Source organism: Acomys minous, assembly GCF_964271855.1.
Source record: "Acomys minous genome assembly, chromosome: 6".
Taxonomy (NCBI): Eukaryota; Metazoa; Chordata; class Mammalia; order Rodentia; family Muridae; genus Acomys; species Acomys minous.
Genome location: NC_140487.1, coordinates 973390 through 995050, shown reverse-complemented (window position 1 = coordinate 995050; position 21661 = coordinate 973390). Strand labels below are relative to the sequence as shown.

The window sequence follows — 21661 nt, the reverse complement described above, 5'->3', positions numbered from 1 at the left end:
AACACCAGTTACACTCCTTAATTATATATGTGGGATATAAAGACTTAAGGAACAGAAGTTTGGGCCTTGAGATGGCTCAGCAGTTAAGAGCACTTGGCTGCTCTTTCAGAAGAATGTTGAATTCCCAGCACCCACATGGCAGCTCACAACTGTCTGTAACCCTGTTCTAGGGGATCTGACAACCCCCCCCACACACACACACAACAGACATACATATAGGCAAAACACCAATGCACACAAAATAAAACTAAATCCTTTAAAAGAAGAAAAAAGTCAAGGAGTCTAATGAAAATGCTGGCATCTGTGAGGATAGTTTCAAATGGTGATCTCTATCTTTTTTTTAAGTCCCCATCAGATTTAATTAAAATAATTTTGATTTTCAAGGCCATATTTCCCCATTAGTTTCTATGTGTTTTTGTTTGCTTCCTTGGTTAATGGCAAAGTGTATTTCGGGTCATTTTAATTTTATATTTGTTGTCAGGAAGCTATCACTACTGAGAAATCTCTGCCAATCTCAAATGGCCCCTAACATAAAATGTGTCACCATGTATTTTTGAATCTCTAGTGTGTGTATGCTTCTAATTAAATATTTATCAAGCTGAAGATTTACCAGCCAGAAATGATGTCCACTTAAACGAATGCTTAATGTCAGGTGGGAACTCTTCCATTTCCTGTGGCGCTTGGAGTAGAGTAGGAAAAGCTGGAGACTCATTGTCAGAAAGGCATCAAGTAAGAGAGCTGCTTGACTCTGGGCTTTTCAAGGTTGGAAGCACTGTAGGTTACCTCTCCATTGATGAAGATGAAATGTGCCTAATACAGATCTGTGTGCGGAGCTGGGCAGGGCGATTGTAGATGGGAGAGCAGCACAAATAAGTGAGAACAAACAGCCAGCCTTAGCACCTAATTACAGTGGTTTGGAAGAGGGTGTTCCAGAATCCATCTAGGCTGAGTTGCAGAGGTAGCCCAGGAGCGCTGCTCTGTCTCTTTCACTCTGCTGCAATGTATACGAAGCAACAGAGTACGTAAGCTCTGTGAGTGCTTATTGTAGAGGCTATTGTAACTTAAGAGACATAAATACACAAAAACGGCTGATTGAAACAAATAAGTTTCAGCTTTCATGGATATAATCTTTTAAAAAGACACATCATATCTAGAAATTGCCCATTTTCTTTTTCATAATAAATGCAACCAACAGATTCTTCATCAGTAAGTTTAAAAAGCATTTTTCAAACATGAGCATTAGTGACCATTCAGTCACCACCCATCTTAGAATAAATTTTAGACTTTTAGGTAAAGAAGACTAGAATTGGTGCTGGCAAGTTGAGCATTGAAACTGCAGCTGTGGAATTAGTAAGCACCATTGGAAATTACCTTCAGAAACTACTGAGCAGAACTAGGGTGTGGCTTGTGGCAAATCACTTCCTTATAAAGCTCTAGGTTTGATTCTCGATTCCATTGAAAACCTAACCAGAAACTAGAAAAAACAGACAGCAACAACACTGTTGAGCAGAGCATGTTTTATACTTAAAAGACTAGGCGCCTCCCCCCCCCCCCCCCGCTCTGATTTTATACAAATATATTCAGACACCAAAAATGGCTTTTAGAATTAACAGAAGTATGGGTTATGTTTCTCTAGTTTAGTCAGATCATATTTTCAAATGAAAACAAGGGATAAACATTTTTTGTTTTCAAACATTTTCATAGTATTCACAAAGACTCATCAAAACAGAAGAAAGTAAAAGTTCACAGGGGAGCCATACATGGTGACGCACACCTGTAATCCCTTTAATCCCAGCACTCAGGAAGACAGAGGCAGGTGGATCTCTGTGAGTTTGAGGCCAACCTGGTCTACAAAATGGGTCCAGGACAGCCAGGGCTCCACAGAGACACCCTGTTCACAGAGAAAAGCAAAGGGAGAAAATTAGAACCAAGAAACAGGATCCTGTAACAGAAGAAGGAGCAGGGCTGGAGAGAGGCGCAGAGGCCAGGAGCTCTCACATGAGCCCTCAGCCCCCACATGACAGCTCACAAGTGCTGGAACTCAAGTTTCAGGGGGTGTCGTGCCCCCCCTCTGGTCAGTTTCCTGTAAGCAGCTAGTATACTTAAACTCGTACAGCAAGCACAGATCACATAAATAAACAAATCTTTGTGCACTACAAAGGTCTTAAATTCAGGCTAGGAATTCAGTACCACGTGTGTACTAATGACTCAGGCCGTTGCCACATGTGGCTTTGAGTACTTGGACTAAGACTGTCCAGAGATGTGCTGTACATATAAAACATACCAAATATTAAAGTCTAGACATAAAAAGTTTCTTTTAGCTTTATATTTGTATGATAGTAGTTTGTACATTTTGAGTGAAATAAATAAGATTAATTTCATGTTTCTTTTTAAATACTTAATGTTGCTACCAGGAAAAATGTAAACATGTATGCATGGCTCTGAGTTTTAACTTGTTTCTTTTGCATATTGACTAGAGGTAGATACGTTTGTCTTGTGAAAGTCATATGGTTCTATATGCAATTGTATGTTAAAGAGTCATTTTGCTAGATGGTAAACAGAGGTTACGTCTGGAAACAGGACTAGGGGTGTCCTATTAATAGCAGCTTGATTTGAGATTATTCCATTCCTAGATGAGTGGGTAACTGACCTGTTTCAGTCTTAAAAAAAAAAATCTAAAATATCTATCACTCTTTTCAAAATGATTACATAAGGTGCTTTTTAACAAGGAAAGGATTAAGGATGCATAGTTTAGTGAGGAGTGTTGTGTATGGACGGTCCTACTAATTGCAAATCAAGTGCACTCATGGTCTTTCTTTGATGTTCATTGTCTTCCTCATTTTTAATAAGTCAAGAAGCATCCTACACAGAGTTTCTCCAGTTAACCTACTGATTGAGGTGGCTAACAGCATTCTCTTCCATCATCTTCAGGAAATAAAATACCTAATAACTAGGACCTGCAAAAGTAATCCTTAAAATGTTTAAATAAATACTAAATAGTGTATCGTTCTTTAAAATAAGCTCTCCTTCCCTCAGAGCCAGGATGAATATGTATGAGGTACACATCTTGTTTGCTGTGACTCCTTAAGGAGAAAAGTGTGTTTAATTGAGTCTGTCTGTCTAATGATTGCAGAAGTTTAATGACTTAAGTCAACATGTGTCTTATTTATGCATATATGTATGGATAGGTGTGTTTGTTTATCTCATGCATACTTACTTAGCACTTCTCTGTTCCAGGCACTGTTCTGAGAAAATCAGTACCTGTTTATCTAAAAATAAGTGATACTTGCATGGAACTGACTCTGAGTCACCCGTGTTGTAGCGCCCCATGCACACGAATGCTTCTCTTCTGAGCAGAGCAAGGCAGACATGAGATACGAAGTGACCCTTGGAAGTTCACACAAATGCTGTCTGGTTGTTGGGAGCCAACCCTCTATGTGCAACTTGGATTTAGGCCCAGACGGTGCCGTCTTCTGTGTGTCAGAGGTTCATAGATGCCTTCTCTATCTACCCACAGATTCTGCCATGAGAACAGTCACAAAACAGAGCTTATTTCTAACGGCAGAGTATTTTTTGCAGCTTCCTGTGAATTCATGATTCACTGTGTGGACTAATAGGTGGGATTATGTGGTAATTATACAAAATAGCTTCACATAACAGCTCTATTTATATTAAACTTAAACTGTGACCTGGAAATGTTATAGATATGCAATTGCTCTTCTCCTTAACCATCTTTAATGCTTAGGTAGGTTACATTTCCCCACAAATTAGCATCTATGGAGTTCTTTGGCGATTTGGTGTTTTCTAGTCAGTGCTTATGTGAAGAATGTCCATAGAAGTGTGGTCCAAGGTGATTTTATTATACCAAACTGCTTTCAGGCTTCACAAGAGACAGAAATGTAGACTGAGTTCCTCCAAAAGTTTCCTGAAATTGCTTTCAAAGAATTTTCTGCATTGTAGTGGCCAACGATGGGTTAGTTTGCTGTTCTTCTGTAGCTTCAAGAACAAATTTTATGAGAAATGCTATAACGTATACTTTTCTTGTTTTGTCTCTCATGGTAGTTACTTTTTTGGTTAAACATTGGTGTTTCATCACAATCCTAACATGTTTCCCTCCCTCAGGCACTCACCACCACACTCAGCAGTCGAAGTCATTGCTGTCGTTGCATAAAACAGCAGAATCGCCAGCAACTTTTCAGAGTGTTCTTGAAATGCCCAACCTCCTCATCTCAAAGGTGTCCTCCAGGATTTTATGCCTGAATGTGTTCCTGATTACATACGTTCATTCATGCAATAAATATTTACTGTACATTCAGCTGCAAGTTCTGTGCTGACTCTTTCACTGAGCAGAAGCTATGGTTGTCCTTCTCTTGGCACTTAAAATCTGTCTGTTCCACTTAATTGTATAAAAGGAAAGTGTACATCACAAACATGTCAGGAATGAGTATATAACCCACCATTCTGGGCTGTGCTGTCTGACACAGTGTGAGAGCCGAATGGTACTATAAATTCCAATGGAGTGCTCTCTGTTTCCATGTGAAGATGTCATACATGTGTAAACCAAACATTCCTGGAGCATCCTCAGTTGTTTTTCTTTCTACCTTATCTTTAAAGGCTAGGTAATTCATATTTCATCATTTTATTAACATAAGCATCTTTGCTTAAACAGGAGAGACCACCTTTGTATTAATTAGTTTCTTCTTTTTAACTTGGACCATTTCATATGAACTTACCACAAACCCAAAATTCAGGTATTCATTTCTTCAAACAGACATTTCTAAGATTTTCAGTCATTTTAATTGAACCTGTTTAAACTTCAGCTTTTCAGCATGATTGACAGGTCAGTGATGAATATCTGGAGATGCAAAACTCCAAGGTAGAGGAACAGATCTACGAATCCACAGGAGAGGGACATGAATGATTAGCTTTCATTCCTGGTTTGTCATAGTTGCCTGCAGGTGTGTATCTTGGCTGTGGGCTCTTCTCAGAACCTCACTTGTATCTGGGATTTTCTTTAATAATGTTGCCGCCACGAAGAGCTCTTTAATCTCTGACTCATTTGCAATTCTCTTTCTCTTGATACAGGAAATAATTAATTGAAAGATGAACGTAGTTGTTATTTCTTCTGGTTATTGCAGGTTAAAGTGTGTGGGTGGGAGGTATGTTCCCATGGGTTCCCTTGGAAGGCAGGTCTCCCGGGGCCAGCACCTCAGGCTGGCCGCCTGGCCTGGAAGCACGGGTGTACATGATTGTTGGTTGTAGTCGTAACTCCACCATAACCGGAACTGTCCTTGTGGAGCTAGAGAGGATGCTCCATGTCGTATTTCTGTTCTGGTAGCTGTCCCCTGATGCCCTGTACCCCACCCCCCACCTGTGGCCGAGGAACAAGCTTGGCATTGGCAGGTACAAGGTAACTTTGAGAGTCACTTGGTTTATTTTTAAGCAGTGGTGGTTTCTTTTGCTTTCCCCCTGCTAGTAGAATTAAGGGCTTGAATTTGTTGGGTGGGTTATTTAAAAATCAGGCATATGTCTACTTTGTTGTTTCCATGTATTTTTATTCTTTGAAATTTTCATACAGTACACTTAGATCATTTTATTGCCTCCGAGTTCCTTCTAGATCCATTCCTACCACCTCACCTCCCCAACCTCACCTCCTCTAATAAATCCATGTACTAGTTTTTGCAGCCCATGTGCTTCTGGGTATGAGCTATCCACTGGGTATGAGCAGCATGTCTATCAGAAGCCACAGCCTTAAAGAAAAGGAACGCTCCCTTCCCCAGAAGCCATCAATCAGCTCCCTAGAGCTTCTCAGTTGAGGTGAACTAATGAACCCCTTTTTATCCCATGCTGTAATGTTGACTGTGTTGAGTTTGTGCAGCCACAAGCTTCTCATACACCCCATCATGACCAGAAGACACTGTTTGCTTTACTTCTCCATGGCCCTGGCTCCCCCCGCCCCCATGCTCCCTGAGATTTTGGGAAACGTTGTGATAGAGATTTCCCATCGTGGCTGAGCACCTCACAGTCGTTGTTCATGTAATTATATGTAATTGGGCCAGTTGTAAGTGCTGTCCATTGCACAAAGGAACTTCTTTGATGAGGTTTAAGGCTGCACAGTCTGTGGATCTAGGATACTTTTAATTCCATGTTTGGCCACCCTTGATATTTAGCTGACATTTTGACCACCTATGTGGTTTTTTTCATGGCTTCAGATACTCTTTTTACTTTGCTGGTATCTCAGTTTTGTATGTATGCTGAAGAGTTCTAGGTGAACTAACTTAGCTAGAGTACTTCCCCCTAGTCTGAGCCACTCATACCCTCTCTGGGTGCAGCCCTCCCATCCTTGTCCTGACTTTGACCTGTATTAACTGAGTTCAGCTGCATCAGGGAAACATAAAACACTCGAAGTATTTGTTGGCTAATCCCCCTGCCTGTCCACCTTTCTCATGTTTACACAATGTGAGTGCAGACGCCTGCTTTTAGGGGCCGTCCTTACTACCTAAGACGTCGCAAAGAAAGATTGAGCTGGTCTTACTTCTTCTGAGCCGAGTCTGGGGTTTTGTTGTTGTCTTATTTGTTTGTTTTTGAGACAGGGTTTTTCTGTCCAGCCTTGGCTGTCCTGGACTAACTTTGTAGACCAAATGGCCTGGAACTCAGAGGTCCGCCTGCCTCTGCCTCCCGAGTGCTGGGATTACAGGTGGCTGGGCCTATACTCTGCTTGGTGATCTTCAGGTTTGTGATTTGACAGTTGACTTTTTATGTATTTTCATGTTTGCATACATGTGTTTACATGTCTGTAGAGATTAGATAGAGGTTGTCCACAGGCTTCTTTCACAGCCATTCTCCTTGTTTTTTGAAGCAGTTTCTCTCATTGAACCTGGAGCTCAATTGGCTAAACCAGCTGGACAGCAAGCCCAGGACTCTCTTGTCTTAACCTCCCAGAACTGAGTTTATATACAGGCAATGTTGGCCTGGTTCTTTTTTAGGTGGACGCAAGGATAGAACTCAAATCCTTGTGTATTTGTGGGACACACTTTACCAACTAAGACATCTCCTGAGCCCTTCCTTGTTCTGTTTTTAAAACATTTATGAAGAACAGACAAAGTGAAAGGATTGGAATGGCACTGGCCAGAACTGGCCGAATGTGATGCCTGCAGTATGTGCTGTCCATGTGCTGTCCTGAGATCTGACAGTGGGCAGAGAGAAGGCACCGTGGGCTCGGGTGGCTTCACAACGCTTGAGTCAGGGCTGTCTTTAGTGTAGATAGGCGAGGCTTGGGTATGGCGTACAGATGTGACCTGTGGTATTTTCTAATGGATCCCACATAAACAAGTCTTTCATAAATATGCGCTCATTCATTTATTGTACAGTAACCTCATGCCTGCAGCTTCCTGTTTGTATGTGTGTCCTTTGTTAGTTGAAAACATAAATATTCTTTTGCTCTCTTCTATCTTATATGCCCTGAATTCTTCCCAGTACCTTGCTGTCTCCAACTCTGTTGCTATTAGACCTAGTTAGCTGTGTCACTTTGATTTATACACTGTGAAATCAGATCCAGGCATCCTTGTGATTGCCATCTTGTTCTTCTTGATAGCTCTTTACTTGCCCAAGAGAAGTTAGGGCAGACAGCAATTACATGCAGCCTCTCTGAGAAGGCAAGTCATATTTAGACACAGGTATTTTGATGGAGAAATGGTCTAAGAAACATTTTGCCATATCATCTGACAGTCGCTCAAGAATTCTGCCATCTTTGACCATCAAATGGAATTGCTTTGGACTTTTCTGTTTAGCCAATTGGCTTCTTTGAGCTATCTGTGTTTTCCTTAAATTTTTTGGAGAAGGAGGTGAGACAGGGTTTCTCTGTGTAGCTCTGTCTAGCCTTGAACTCAAGAAATTCACCTGACTTTGACTAGGATTAAAGCTGTGCACCACCTCTGCCTGGCTTAATTTATATTTAAAAATAAACTTTTCGGATGATTATCCTAGGTCCCAAGTACAATTCCTAGTAACCATCTATAAATGGCTCACAACCGTCTATACTTTTGTCTCATGCTGTTTTCTGTTGTGCAGACATATACGCAAATAAAATGTTCATATACATACATAAATAAATCTTTTTAAAAAAAAAACACAGCAGAATATATAGAGACTTTCTATGCACTCTGTTCCCTAACCCCTGCCCAGGCACAGTGTCCCACACCAGAGAGAGATGTTTGCTAAAACTGACAAACCAACATTGACATACAGTCATCACTACACACATAGGGTGTCTGGTATTGTTGCACTTCTGTAGGCCTTGGCAAGCATGAGAGTATGTACCATCATCTTTGACAAACATAAGAGCATTGTGCTAACAGGCAGAATACTTCTACAGCCCTCAAATCTCACAACTCTCTCCAGTTCTGCCAACCCATTCCCTGGGTATCACTGATCCTTTTTGCTATCTTCCTAGTTTTGCCTTTTCCAGAATGTTAGACAGTTGAGACCCTGCAGTCTGAGACCTTTGTATACAAGCTTCTTGCATTCAACAACAAACATTTGAGGTTCTTCTGTGTCTGTTCGCGGCATGGCAGCTCAGTTCTGCACTGAGTACTCGTCCATCAGCAGCAGACTATTTACAATTTATGCTTAGTTGTTTCAGAACCTAGTGAACTTTGTTCCAACACTTGATACCGATGCCATTTTACATTCCCAGCAGTGTTGAATGAGAGTTCTTTTGTTCCACGCTCTTGTAAAACCTTCAAGTTATTTCTAATGTGGAACTTGTCTGTCCTATTATGCATATGGTGTGTTAGTGGGGGGGTATGTTTGCAGTGCTGCAGTTGAATATAGAGTCTCGTATAGGGCAGCCAAGCACCTCGTTACTAAGCGCATCCTTAGCTCATATTTCATTGCTTAAAATTGGACATTTGGAGTAGAACACTGTAGCCAATGTTTCCTCATCATCTATATGTTGTCTTGGAGTTGTTCAAATCGTACGGCATTAACCAAATTGTCCTATTGAGCTTCGAGAACTTTTTTCTACATCCTGGGTAGTCCTTTATCCAGTGTCTTTTGTAGATATTTTTTTCCGCCATGTGTTAGTTGGCTTGTTATTGTTGTCCCTGCCCCTCCCCCCCCCCCCCTTTTTTTTCTTTTTAGACAGGGTTCCTCTGTGTAGCCGTGCCTGCCCTGGACTCACTTTGTAGACTAGACTGGCCTTGAACTCACAGAGATCCTTCTGCCTCTGCCTCCCAAGTGCTGGGACTAAAGGTGTACGCCACCATGCTGGCTTTTATTGTTGTTTTAATCTTAGATACATAAAGCCCACCTGAGTTGATTGTGCATGTGCCATGGCTGCCAGTGTCCTGGCATAGACTTCCAAACCTAACTCGCTTGATTATTTGTTTCCAGGTCAATGTGACTGTGGACTACATTAGACCAGCCAGCCCAGCCACAGAAACTGTGCCTGCCTTTTCAGAGCGGACCTGTGCCACTGTCACCATTGGAGGAATGTGAGTGTTCTAACTAGCAGAGGCTCGGCTGTGGTTTCAGTAGCTGAGCACTCTGCCCGGTCAATCTCGCCCCTGCCCCCCTTGCTTTCTCCTGCACTTAACCCAGTGGATTATAATTATGTGCCTGTGTAGCACTTTATATTTATAAAGTACTTTATAATCACTCATTAGCTAATCATATACTTCCATTATTGTTATTATTTAAGATTTATTGGGCTCTGTGTGCTTGGCCCTGTGAAGTACATTATTACTATTAATAATGCTATTTATTGAGTATCAAGCTGTCCCTAGGTGCTATCCAAAACTAGTTAAGAGCTTCTGCATGTTGGTTTAGGAAGGTGAGTTTCAGATACTCCCACCCTTTAGTAAATTGAGAAAGAAAAGGGAGAGAGAGGTTAACTGAGTATTTCCTTTGTATAGAGATAATGGACTGGCTGTGCCCTAGCTGTATTCCTAGGTCTCTGGGTAGCCTGCCTGATGAACAGAAGTGTTAGGGAGGCATCTGACAGCAGAAGGAGGAAGCCTGCTGGGCGCGCTTTCACAATAAATATTAAAACAATCAGTCAGTCCCCAGTAGTACCTCTCATTTTGCATAAAATATACCAGCATGGTCATTGTTCCTTTCTCTCCTTAACATCTTAAGTGCTGTTTGTTACCACACTGGTACTTTTCTTTTCTTTTAAGGGGAAGCAAAGAAGGGGCTTTCAGCAAAAACAGGGACTGCCTTACTGAGTGTGCCAGGAAGCCTGGTAGGAGACCTGAATCCAAGTTGACAGAAACAACCGGAAAAGGAGGATGGAGGTTTACTGTGTAGCTTCCAGACCTCTCCTGTCAGGCAGGAGCTTCATCCCTGAATTCTTGCTTTTACATTTGAAAAGGACTGTTTTTAGGCAGTTCTCACTCCAGTGTTTATTAATGTTGCTAATGTTCACACAGCAATTGTAGGTTTCATTTCTGTGGGACGATCTCAATATAGGCATTTGATGTCACTACCTCACACTATCACAGGTTTTATAAGAAGCCAGCTTCTTGCAAATCAGATGATGTCTTCTAATGTGGAAAGCGGTGTCACATTTCAGTCAGCATTCTATTTAAATATCTTATAATATTTTTTGTCAGTTTAATACCAGTTCCTTAAGGCCAGGCATTTGGTTCTCCATTGGCTATGCTGGAGGTTAGTTTCTCCTGTATGAAAATTGTGACTGGACGAAGTACAAATCACCTCCATAAACTGCTGCTCCTGCTTTCTAATTCCTGGGGAAGCTTTACATCTGTGCAGACGTACATCTTTATTTTTGGCAGATGGCCTCCACCACCATTTAACACTTCATCAGAGTGGATTGTCTCACTTACGTACCACAAAGTAGACTTAAAAATAAATTTACATTGCCTAAAAGGAGATATTCGGGGACTGGCTCTTCGGGATTCTTAAGTTTTTAGGATAATCTGGGACAGCCGACTTCATTGTGTTTCCACATTGTGGAAAGAGATGTGGCTGCCCAGACCTCAGGTCCCAGTTTATTTTATAACTCCCTCAACCTGGGCAGGTTCTCTTTAATTATCCACCAGAAGAGGACTCACTGAAGAGAACGAGGGAGGCGCGTCCCCAGTGTTCTGTGATGGCTCTGCTGCCCACACCCTGCTGCAGCCTTTGGGGCTCCTCACTGTTGTGATCATGACCCTCTGACTGGGTGAGACAAGACCTTGCTGTCCCTTTGGGTGTGTGCCTGATCACCAGTGGTGACGGTTATGCTTCAGCGTCTTCATCTGACTGCCTTTTGAGAAGTACCAATTTCAGTTCTGTGCCTGTTTTGGTTCTGTTACTTGCTGCTTGGCCATTGAGTTCTTAAGAGTTTCTCATATATTCTGTACTTGGTTTACCCAGAAAGCAGAGACTTGGTACTGTCTTGACATCAGAAGTTACCGATATTGCTGACGCCGTCATGGCCTAGACTGGTACCACCCTGGCATTAGGGAATTTTGCCTATTCCTGTCAAAGCTCCAGTAGCCATCGGACAGTAGAACAGGAAATGTGTTGACTGATTTGTTAACTATAATGCTGTGATGGTTTCTTTAGGAAGCGTACCTAGAAGTGCTTGAGTGCTTCATCCCCTTCCTGGGTGTCACAGTTGAGAGAGAGGGAGGGGAGTATGGCTGCATATAGAGGTCAGGATAGCTTGGATACCTTTCTCCTTCATCGCTAGGTTCTGAGGATCAGGTCTGGGCTAGTCTAGGAAAGACTTTAGGCTATGCTGTCTCTCTACCAGCTTTGGGTTATTTATATCTAAGCAGGACTAGTCACTGGAAGTTTGCCCCCTTTACTTGTTTTAGAAGCTTGGTGACAAAAGTAGGTGCCCTCCCCCCCCACCCCCCACGCAGACACCACCCCCCCCCCCCCGCAGGTAAAACCCCCAGACGCGCTTCCCACTGAAAAAGCTTCATTTATTTTCTTTTCTTCTTGGTTTGTTTTTACTTATCTCCTTTCACCCCTGAATTTTCTTTAGTTTAGAAAAAACACCTAAAATGATATTGTAGAAAATTGAGTAATTAATAAGAATCCAATCATTTAGTTCATATTCAGAAGTAAGCTGTGTTAAGACCCCTTTGTCTGTTTTAATGGTGACTTAGTTATGTATGGAGAGGATGATTTTAGCTAAGCTAATATTTCTCTATATGGGGGCAGGGGGTAGGGCTTGCATCGGCCACAGTGCCCCTCTGGGGGTCAGGGGACTCCTTGAAGGAGTCCAGGGATGTAACTTACTCTGTCAGGCGTTAGCAGCACCTGGGCCCACCGAGCCATCTCACTGGCCCTGCTTCTCAGAGCTCTAGTACTGGGTGTCTAGTGAACAGCATAACTTCATGTCTGAAAGGACTCCAAAAGACTAATTGCAGATCCTTATAATTTTGAACTTTTTGTTTTGTTTTGTTTTGTTGTTTTGTTTTTGTTTTTTGTTTGTTTGTTTCTTTTTTTGTTTTTGTCTTTTTCTCCTGCTGTTGTCTGGTTCAATTATTTTCAGCCATTTTAAAGCCCTTCCTTTCTAATCAGCTGTTAAGGCATGCAGGTTTTCATAAACACCCTTTGTGTTTGTGTGACATTTCACTGCTTAACACAACATTTCAAGAAAAGCACACAATAAAATAACAAGCACAACCAGTAAAGTATTGACTTGGGGACAAAGAAAATGACTAAATAAATTCAGTGAGGTGTCCAGGTTTATGAGAGTGTCCCTGTGTCCCTCTCAGAAGCACAGTTGCTCTGGTCATGTGTTGCGTGGGTGTGGTGAAGAAAGGTTAAGGATGTTGTGGTGAGCATTTCCTTTCTGGAAGGCAGGCTTAGCCCTGCTTGTCACACTAACCTACAGTGAAGAGGGCCTGCAAGAGGCCTGCCCACATCTCAAGGCTCTCCTGCTGTTCAGACTCCTCTGACTGGGAAAGCTTCTTTGAAGGTGGTCATTCCAGGGAAGCCAGAAAAAAGAGGCAGATGAGATGGTGTCCTGCAAAGAGCTATTTCAAAGGGGACTGTCAGATGTGCCTCACATGCAGAACATGTGAATTACCTGTATTCTCAGTCGGGCTCGGTGCAACCCTCTCGATGTGTGTGTGGGAGGGAGGAGACTCGGAGGCCCCTGTGTCACCCAGGCATCAGCTCCCCCGTCTTACCCCCTAGGGAATCAATGCAAACAGGGTTCATCATTGCTTTAATAGATTAATTTTTTTTATCTTGATTAACTTCACTGTGGAGTTGGCAAGAGCTGTTATCTGTTAATCAAAACAGTTTAAATAAAAAATAAAAAGATCAAACTTTGAGCCTTTTCTCATTCTCCGGCTCTTGGGTTGGGAATTAGCTGATCTTTTTCGGCCTGGTTTCTGAAGTGAAGCTGTCAAGATGGCGCTTCCTGTTAATTACTTTTTATTGTATTTAAGACACTTAAATAACTCTTCTTGTGATTTAGTCTTCTATGTAATTAGCTGCAGTGATTAAAATCTCATTCTTTCTTTCTTGCCAGTGCATTCTTGAAAAGTGAGATTTTTCTGGGGTGACCTTTCCCTGTGCTGGACTTCCCAATTATTTTGAGCTCCAATTTGGCAAATCCATAAAATCTATTTGCTCATAGCTCATGTTTTTTTCTGCATATCACGTACTCAAAGAAAAGTATTGTAAGAATATTTGTTCATATTAAAAGACACCTAGAATATAACTAGGGTCAAGCCTCACACTAATACCCACTCCTCCTCGCCATCTCCTCAGCGTCATCTCTGGGAAACTCCTATCAAGATACAGTTGTCAGCCACGCCCTCTCCCCAAGAGCCGCTTCTTAGTAGAGGCATACTTCACAACGGCAGGAGGTGATGGAGGGGCCGGTGTTTTCAGACAGGCCACAAGCGGCTCATAGATGGGATGGGGAAAGTGAGCACTGGGGAGGTGCTGGGCTATCTCTTTACAGGCTTATTTTTTGAGAGAGACGATTTAGGGGTTTGTAACAGTTTTACTCTGTGCTTCCCACCTGTGTCTCTGCAACACCCTTCTTGAGCCCTCTTTGCCTCTACCGCTCACCTTGACACCAGTGTGAGCACAGGGCTTTGCCGCCCAGGGACTGTCCATGTTGACACCAGTGTGAGCACAGGGCCTTGCCGCCCAGGGACTGTCCATGTTGACACCAGTGTGAGCACAGGGCCTTGCCGCCCAGGGACTGTCCATGTTGACACCAGTGTGAGCACAGGGCCTTGCCGCCCAGGGACTGTCCATGTTGACATCAGTGTGAGCACAGGGCCTTGCCGCCCAGGGACTGTCCATGATGACACCAGTGTGAGCACAGGGCCTTGCCGCCCAGGGACTGTCCATGTTGACACCAGTGTGAGCACAGGGCCTTGCCGCCCAGGGACTGTCCATGTTGACACCAGTGTGAGCACAGGGCCTTGCCGCCCAGGGACTGTCCATGTTGACACCAGTGTGAGCACAGGGCCTTGCCGCCCAGGGACTGTCCATGTTGACACCAGTGTGAGCACAGGGCCTTGCCGCCCAGGGACTGTCCATGTTGACACCAGTGTGAGCACAGGGCCTTGCCGCCCAGGGACTGTCCATGTTGACACCAGTGTGAGCACAGGGCCTTGCCGCCCAGGGACTGTCCATGTTGACACCAGTGTGAGCACAGGGCCTTGCCGCCCAGGGACTGTCCATGTTGACACCAGTGTGAGCACAGGGCCTTGCCGCCCAGGGACTGTCCATGTTGACACCAGTGTGAGCACAGGGCCTTGCCGCCCAGGGACTGTCCATGTTGACACCAGTGTGAGCACAGGGCCTTGCCGCCCAGGGACTGTCCATGTTGACACCAGTGTGAGCACAGGGCCTTGCCGCCCAGGGACTGTCCATGTTGACACCAGTGTGAGCACAGGGCCTTGCCGCCCAGGGACTGTCCATGTTGACACCAGTGTGAGCACAGGGCCTTGCCGCCCAGGGACTGTCCATGTTGACACCAGTGTGAGCACAGGGCCTTGCCGCCCAGGGACTGTCCATGTTGACACCAGTGTGAGCACAGGGCCTTGCCGCCCAGGGACTGTCCATGTTGACACCAGTGTGAGCACAGGGCCTTGCCGCCCAGGGACTGTCCATGTTGACACCAGTGTGAGCACAGGGCCTTGCCGCCCAGGGACTGTCCATGTTGACACCAGTGTGAGCACAGGGCCTTGCCGCCCAGGGACTGTCCATGTTGACACCAGTGTGAGCACAGGGCCTTGCCGCCCAGGGACTGTCCATGTTGACACCAGTGTGAGCACAGGGCCTTGTCGCCCAGGGACTGTCCATGTCCTGTGGGTTTAGGGGTTCTGAGGTGACCTATTTGCTCTGAGTGCCACCCAGCACATCTCCGTTCGTGAACTCCCTCCTGTGAGGGAGTCTGTGTGGACTCTCCACAGACAGAGCATCACTTCCCTGTAGTCATATGAGCCAGACTTTTGAACGTACAAGGAAAAAAGGTTGACTTGACTTCAGCTTTTCTTCGGTTTTGATTTCTCAGGAGTGCTTTTGTTCCAGCTGTTCCCCTGAAGCATTGGGCTAAGTTGTCTCACTGTGCTAGAATAATCCTTTTTTATTCCTAGTTGGTTCTCTCCTCCCTGACCCCCACCCCAACTCAAGTCACAATGAGAATAAGTGTCGTACAGTCTCCAGCTTTTGTAGTTTGAGTTCCATAGCTTTGATGCTTTTCCTGTCAGCCAGTCTCCTCCTCGGTTTTCAAATCCTAAAACATAGCCGCATTATTTCACTTTCAAGCTGTACCTGGAAAGAAAGTAGCTTCGTGATGTTCTGTTTTCTGGGCAAGACTGATCTTACCTGTGTCTAAAAGACATCCTTAGATTGTTTTCTGGGACGCTACTTGGGCTACTTGATTTATGCCCTTGTATAATTATCACCTTGAGTAATAGAAAGACTTCCGTTGGTTTTGTCCTATTAGTAAGTAGTTAATAATACTTAAGAAACTAGTTGGCACTATCCTTTGATAGCTCCAGCATAGCAGTTGTTTGAAGAGACTTTTCCCACTAGAGACCACCAGGACATGACAGTTGGACAAGTTCAGGACTGGAGTCTGGGAAACAGTGTTGAGTTTCAGACAAATCCATCTCTTTTGTTCAGATCTTTTGTGGCTTCTCTGAACAGCTCATGCTGCCAAGTCTTGCGTCTTTAAAGCTCTTGGTTTCTGATTACTTGATAGCCATTGCTATTTTATGGAGCTTTAGGGTGGCTTTTTATAATGGCACCTGTGGATGTGCAAATTATGTGAGGGCTTTTTCTTTCCCTATTTTTCCTCTTACAGCAACAATAGAGTAGACTGCCTGGCCACAGAGGACTTGGATATTTCCTGAGTTGATTTAGAACTCTTCCTTTTCTCTTTCCCCGAGCAGACCATGGAGAGCCTGAGAGCCAGTGAGGCTTTGTCTCATACCAATAAGTCCGTCCTCAGGGAAGACTGCTTTGGAATATTGGTTGGTGTAGACCCAGCAAGGGAGGGGCTGGGCTGCTGAAACTGTCTCCTAAGAACTGTGCGTCTTAGACGCTATTCACTGAATTTTGTGTGTACTGGTATTCTGCCCACATGTATGTCTAGGCACTGTTCTTGAGCCTGGTGCCCATGGAGGCCAGAAGAGGGCATCACACCCTGTAGGAGTGGTGTGCAGATGCTTATGAGCCAGCGCATCATTTAAGTGCCTAGAATTGAGTTCAGGTCTTCTGGAAGAGCAGCCTTAACCCCTGAACCATCTTTTTGCGTTTTAGTTTTATTTAAAGTATGTGAATATGTGTGTGGGTGGTGGTAGAATATATACACGTGGGAGCCTACGTGCTTGTGGGGTCCAGGAGAGGCTGGTGGATTCCTGAGAGGCAGAGTTAACAGGAGCTGCCGGATGTGGTTGTCAGAAACTCAACTCACGTCCTTTGTGAGATTGGTGCAAGCTTGTAACTGCTGGACCATCTCTAGTTGCCCTCTTCTCCCCTCTTGCCTCTTCCTTTCCCTCCTTCCCTTCCTCCCTCTCTCCCCTCCTTCCGTCCTTCCTTCCTTCCTCTGAAATAGGTCCCCATATCCCAAGCTGACCTCAGGCTCTCTGTGCAGCGGAGGGCAATCTCAGCCTGAGGACAGGGCTGCCATCAATGCCACCTGTCATGGACATTCACTGCCTGTGCCATGTTTATGGGGCTTTTTTATTTCAAGAAGCAGAAGTGTTGTTATTTGTTTGGGGCATAAAAGGGTTAATTTTTTTCCAGTTTGGCCAGGCTTTTGCAGAGACCTTACCTTACCACTCGGAAATAGGTGAACTTTGAGAACAATTTTTTTTTTATAACTGTTAGGTCAGCAGTGGCATTCATGTGCCACTCACTGACATCTCCCCACCCTTTGTTCTGGGTCATTCAGGATGGAAAAGCTCTGGGAAATCCACCAATGACCATTGTTGCTGCCAGCTAGCTCCAGGTTCTCTCAGGAGCCTTCGAGGTGGCTTCGTTGGTGGAGCCTGGATGTTAACGTTCAAACAGTTGGCTTATAGTGTTCAGTTCATCTGCTTCTGGTCACCATAATTGACTTCTATGATTTGTCCACAAATTCATCCTAAAGGTTTAATTCTTTCCCCATAGCAAGCCTATGGCAGAGAATATGTGTTGCTAAGTCTTCCAGGAAGTGCATTGGCTTCTCCCCGCCCCTTCCTGTCTCTGTGCTTCATGTTTAGCTGCCACTCACCTCCTTGTTTTCTCTGTGGTGTTTACTTTCATCTCACTGAAAAATCTTTATTTTTTTCTTTTTATCTATTCTGTGTGAATAGCACACTCTGGATTCCTGTATGTCTAGAACTGTCTTCTTTGTGCTATACTCTTGATTATTTTAGCTTCAAAATAACCAATTGGTTTTTTTTAACCGATAAACTTTGAAGTCTTGACATTTTTTAAAAAATAATATTTTATTTATTTAAGTTTGGTTTTCTGAAATGCTATTAAGTTGTTGCTGGGTACTTTCACACACATACTTATTGGGCCCTTTAAAATGTAAATATTCTTTTTTTTTTTTTTCTTTTCTTTTTTGGTTTCTGCTTTGTTTTGTTTTTGTTTGTTGAGACAGGATTCCTCTGTAGCCTTGGCTGTCCTGGACTTGGTTTGTAGACCAGGCTGGACTAGAACTTACAGACTTCTGCCTGCCTCTGCCTTCCCAAGTGCTAGGATAACAGGCATGTGCCACTGTGCCCAGCTGTAACCTTTCATTTTTGAACGTTTTGTCTTGTATTTGGTCTTGAAACAGGACGCTGCTATATAGTTTAAGCTGGCCTTGCACTCATTTCCACACTCCTCATCCTTCTGAATGCTGGAAATACTATGTACACAGTACCACACTTGGATTTTAGGAGACTTTTAAAACCTTACATCTAGGATTATTTTTTTCCTTGTTTGACTGTCTCTATTTAAATGTACTGTGATAGTCCCATCTCTCTAGTTTATAAGCACAATTTTCTTTATCTCTCCGAATACTACTTAATAGGATGCACCCCTGTTTCCTCTGTGAGTGAACACTTTCTTGATTTATTTCGCCCTTCTCAAGCCCCTGAGCATAGTGTGTGTTCTGACATGTATGTGCGGAGCAGAGCAGATGTGTAGTAGATGAACTAGGATGGCGGTTCCACTGTCACCATCAAGGAGGAGCTGGACAGGCTGTTTCTGAGGCAGCTGTCCTTACAGCCCAGAGCAAGAAATCACGGAGCTCAGGGAAGTTTGCATGGCAAACAGCGCTCTGTTGGGAGTTTGAGAGTATTCACAGGACAGAAATGGGCTGCAGTGTGCTGTGCAGTAGGTGTCTCAGACCTCTGCCCTGCTTTTCGGTCATGCCTCACAAGCCATCTGGTCCTTCCAAAGTTACATTTCCTACTTATTGTCTGCACTACTGTAGCAAACTACCTACCTGCTGAGTGATAATTTGGAGGCCAGCTTTGTTATCAAGTTGGAAGTCACATTCATTTAAAGCGTATTCTGAACCAGGACTAAAGATGAAGGAAGCCTTTCCCTCCTGTAAGAGAGTTGTAGAGTAATGAAGCTTTATGTACAAATCTGGGGCTCTAAGTTGAGGAATCTAGAGTTTCAGCTTCTTTTCGTATAAGGTGTGAGAACTTCAGTCGCTTGTAGAACATTCATGCTGTCTTCTGTCTTATGGGTGACCTCTGTAGCAAGCTGGCAGTGCAGACAGAAAAGCTGGAAAGGTGTATCCTGTGAAAACAGTGGACGAGCAGAGAAGGCTAACTTTGTGTCATTTTTATATTTTGATTAAAATGGCCTGTTTCCAAAGCATCCCTCTCTTCGTTACCTCATCTGGAAGGAGCAGGGGGCGAGGGAGCCTGCAGAATTTAAAGCCATGCTGTTAGTGCACATTCAGTGTTGCTTGCAGTTTTATCAGTCCGAGGTCTACAGAGATCCATGGGCTTAAGGCGAACATATGTAGCCTGCTTTTCCTCATGAGCCCTTTTTAGGATTTTCTGCAAACAACTTGTTCAAGAATGGGATAGCAGACATGTCTTTGGTAGCACACCTGCTTATTTGACAAGTGTTAGACCAGGCCTTTCTGTTCTTGGGGATTCTGTGGGCTTCAGGAGACCCAGGAGTGCTCCCTCTGCCCAACTCTTCTGAGTGGGGTTTCAGATTGATAGTGTGATGGCGCCCTCAGGGCCTTCTCAGTACGGTCCTGTGTGTGAGGTTTTCTGTCCAGGTGTTCGTGCTACCTTTCTCCACCTACCCGGTCCTTTCTGCTTTCCACCTCTCAAAATCCACACGCATTTCCTGCTTTGGGGTTGCCATGCTCTCTTCCTATCTATTATCTTTAGACTTTTTATTTATTATTCTATTTCTGTGTTGGCCTTTGCCTTATTTTGTTGGGGCCTCGTAAAGGACGGCTTGCAGGCATCCTTCCAGACTTGCCATTCTCACGGTCCACAGCATCCCTTCTTTATTTCTTTGGCTAGTGCAGTTGACATGAGGGACAGGTGGCCTGCTTACCACGGACCAAAATGCCTGGGTCTTTTAACTGCTGTTTTTCAAACTTTTTCTATGTAGAATGCCTGTGGCCAGCCAGTCGAGGGGAATAGGAATGGAGTTTTTACAGGTTCTTCTATCTCCCAGTTGTGGTAGTTCTTATGAGACTTTCTGCAGTTCATACCGAGTGGTCTTTTAGAAAGTTATAGAAATTGTAGAAACATTTTCAAAAAGATTTTTTTAAAAATAGCGGAGATTTCTTTCCATTTCTCTCAGGCCCAATAGTAGCACTTGTTTGGGTGAGCACGGTATTCCTTTTCTGGGAACTTAATCCAGGAATAGAAATAATTTGACCACTTGAAGCATAATAGTTAGATGTCATCTAAAACTAACTCTTTTGGGTCCCTAAGATTCTATGGTTCTTTTTTCCGAGGTAGACTTTGGGCGTAAACAGACATGAAGTAAGAAATATCCATTTTACTATTAGATGCCTGCATAATCTTAGGCCTCAGCTTATTGTCTGCAAGTTAGAGACTAATGGTGTGCTCCTGCCACTATTATAAAGATTAAACATGATGATGCGTTTTCACATCCAGCCCAGCAGTCTCTCCACTCAGCCGGTATCTGTTGATCCTGTATCAACAGTGTCTCCCGTCTCTCACCCGCTTATATTTCTAGCCATTTCCTTTCCTCGGATATTCACTTCCATCAAATTTTCTCTCATGTTTTATATGCCACCTTTTTCTTGTTTATCACATTCACTTATGGGCTCAGCCACAGATAATACTTCCCTACCAAATTAACTGAGACATTCATTTAGCATGTTCCCCGAACTGAGTGTTCAGTGGTAGAGTGCTTCTTTGCCTAATATATTTCAGATCCTGGCTTCCAATTTTGTAACATCTCCCTCAAGTCCTGCCTCCCAAAGAAACTCCCAAACAAAACCCACCTCCCACTGGCTTGTGGGTTTTACTGTTGCTTTAGTGTTAGAGCCCTTTGTCCACATAAGACAGTAGTTCCTGCCAGGTCTTGCATAATGTAGAGGAGTGGACTGCGCCGCTCTCAGTATGTCGTGAGCCTTCCCATACCATTACTCTTAGTCAGCCCAAGTGTGCTGGCCTCTTCCTCCTGGGCCGGCTCTAGCTGCCCAGTCTGCTGTCTGTCAGCCACCTACATATGGGACTTGTTGAAAGTGGAAGGCTACCAACGTGGTGTGACTGGGGATGGGCAGATTGTCCAATGGCTGTCTCTGCCTTGAAGCCTTTATGAGTTTTTCTGCCCTCAGTGAAAATGAATTTAAAATATCAAGAGATAAGAAGTTAGGAGAAATTTAGTAAACATCAGGGTCTCCGAGATAAAGGCTGGTGTTTAAGAGCAGTGGCTTTGTGAAGGAGTTTGCGGTTGCTTTTTCAGGGTTTTTTCCATGGGTTTTTTTGTAGGGCCTTTTGACTGTTGGATGTGTCTGCTTACAAATAACTAGAGAGTCAGCAGGCTGTTGCTCTAATTTGTGCTTCCATTGTGTTGAGATTGCGATGTATCAGCTGTCAGGTGTCGGGCCAGGTCCAGGGGGAGCTTTCTGCCGCTCTCCTGCCATCCTGATCCTCCTGTAAAGCAGTAAAGCATCCGAGCTGTGACTGGTTGCACTCTCCCTGCTCCCCATCTGCGGGCTGTGCGCTCC

General features: G+C 43.9%; 1 protein-coding gene and 1 long non-coding RNA gene across 2 annotated transcripts in view; both read left to right on the top strand.

Moving 5' to 3' along the window:
• SND1 (staphylococcal nuclease and tudor domain containing 1) overlaps positions 1-21661 on the top strand; it is a 406636-nt gene that overhangs the window by 173544 nt on the left and 211431 nt on the right. Inside the window, exon 12 of the mRNA XM_084788021.1 lies at positions 9394-9494. Within this exon, the coding sequence (XP_084644147.1) occupies positions 9394-9494 (101 nt within the window). The remainder of the gene's footprint in view (positions 1-9393; positions 9495-21661) is intronic.
• LOC311599770 lies at positions 15194-19924 on the top strand. Its single transcript, XR_014780002.1, has 2 exons — positions 15194-16352; positions 17231-19924. It is a non-coding gene; the product is annotated as an uncharacterized lncRNA (long non-coding RNA).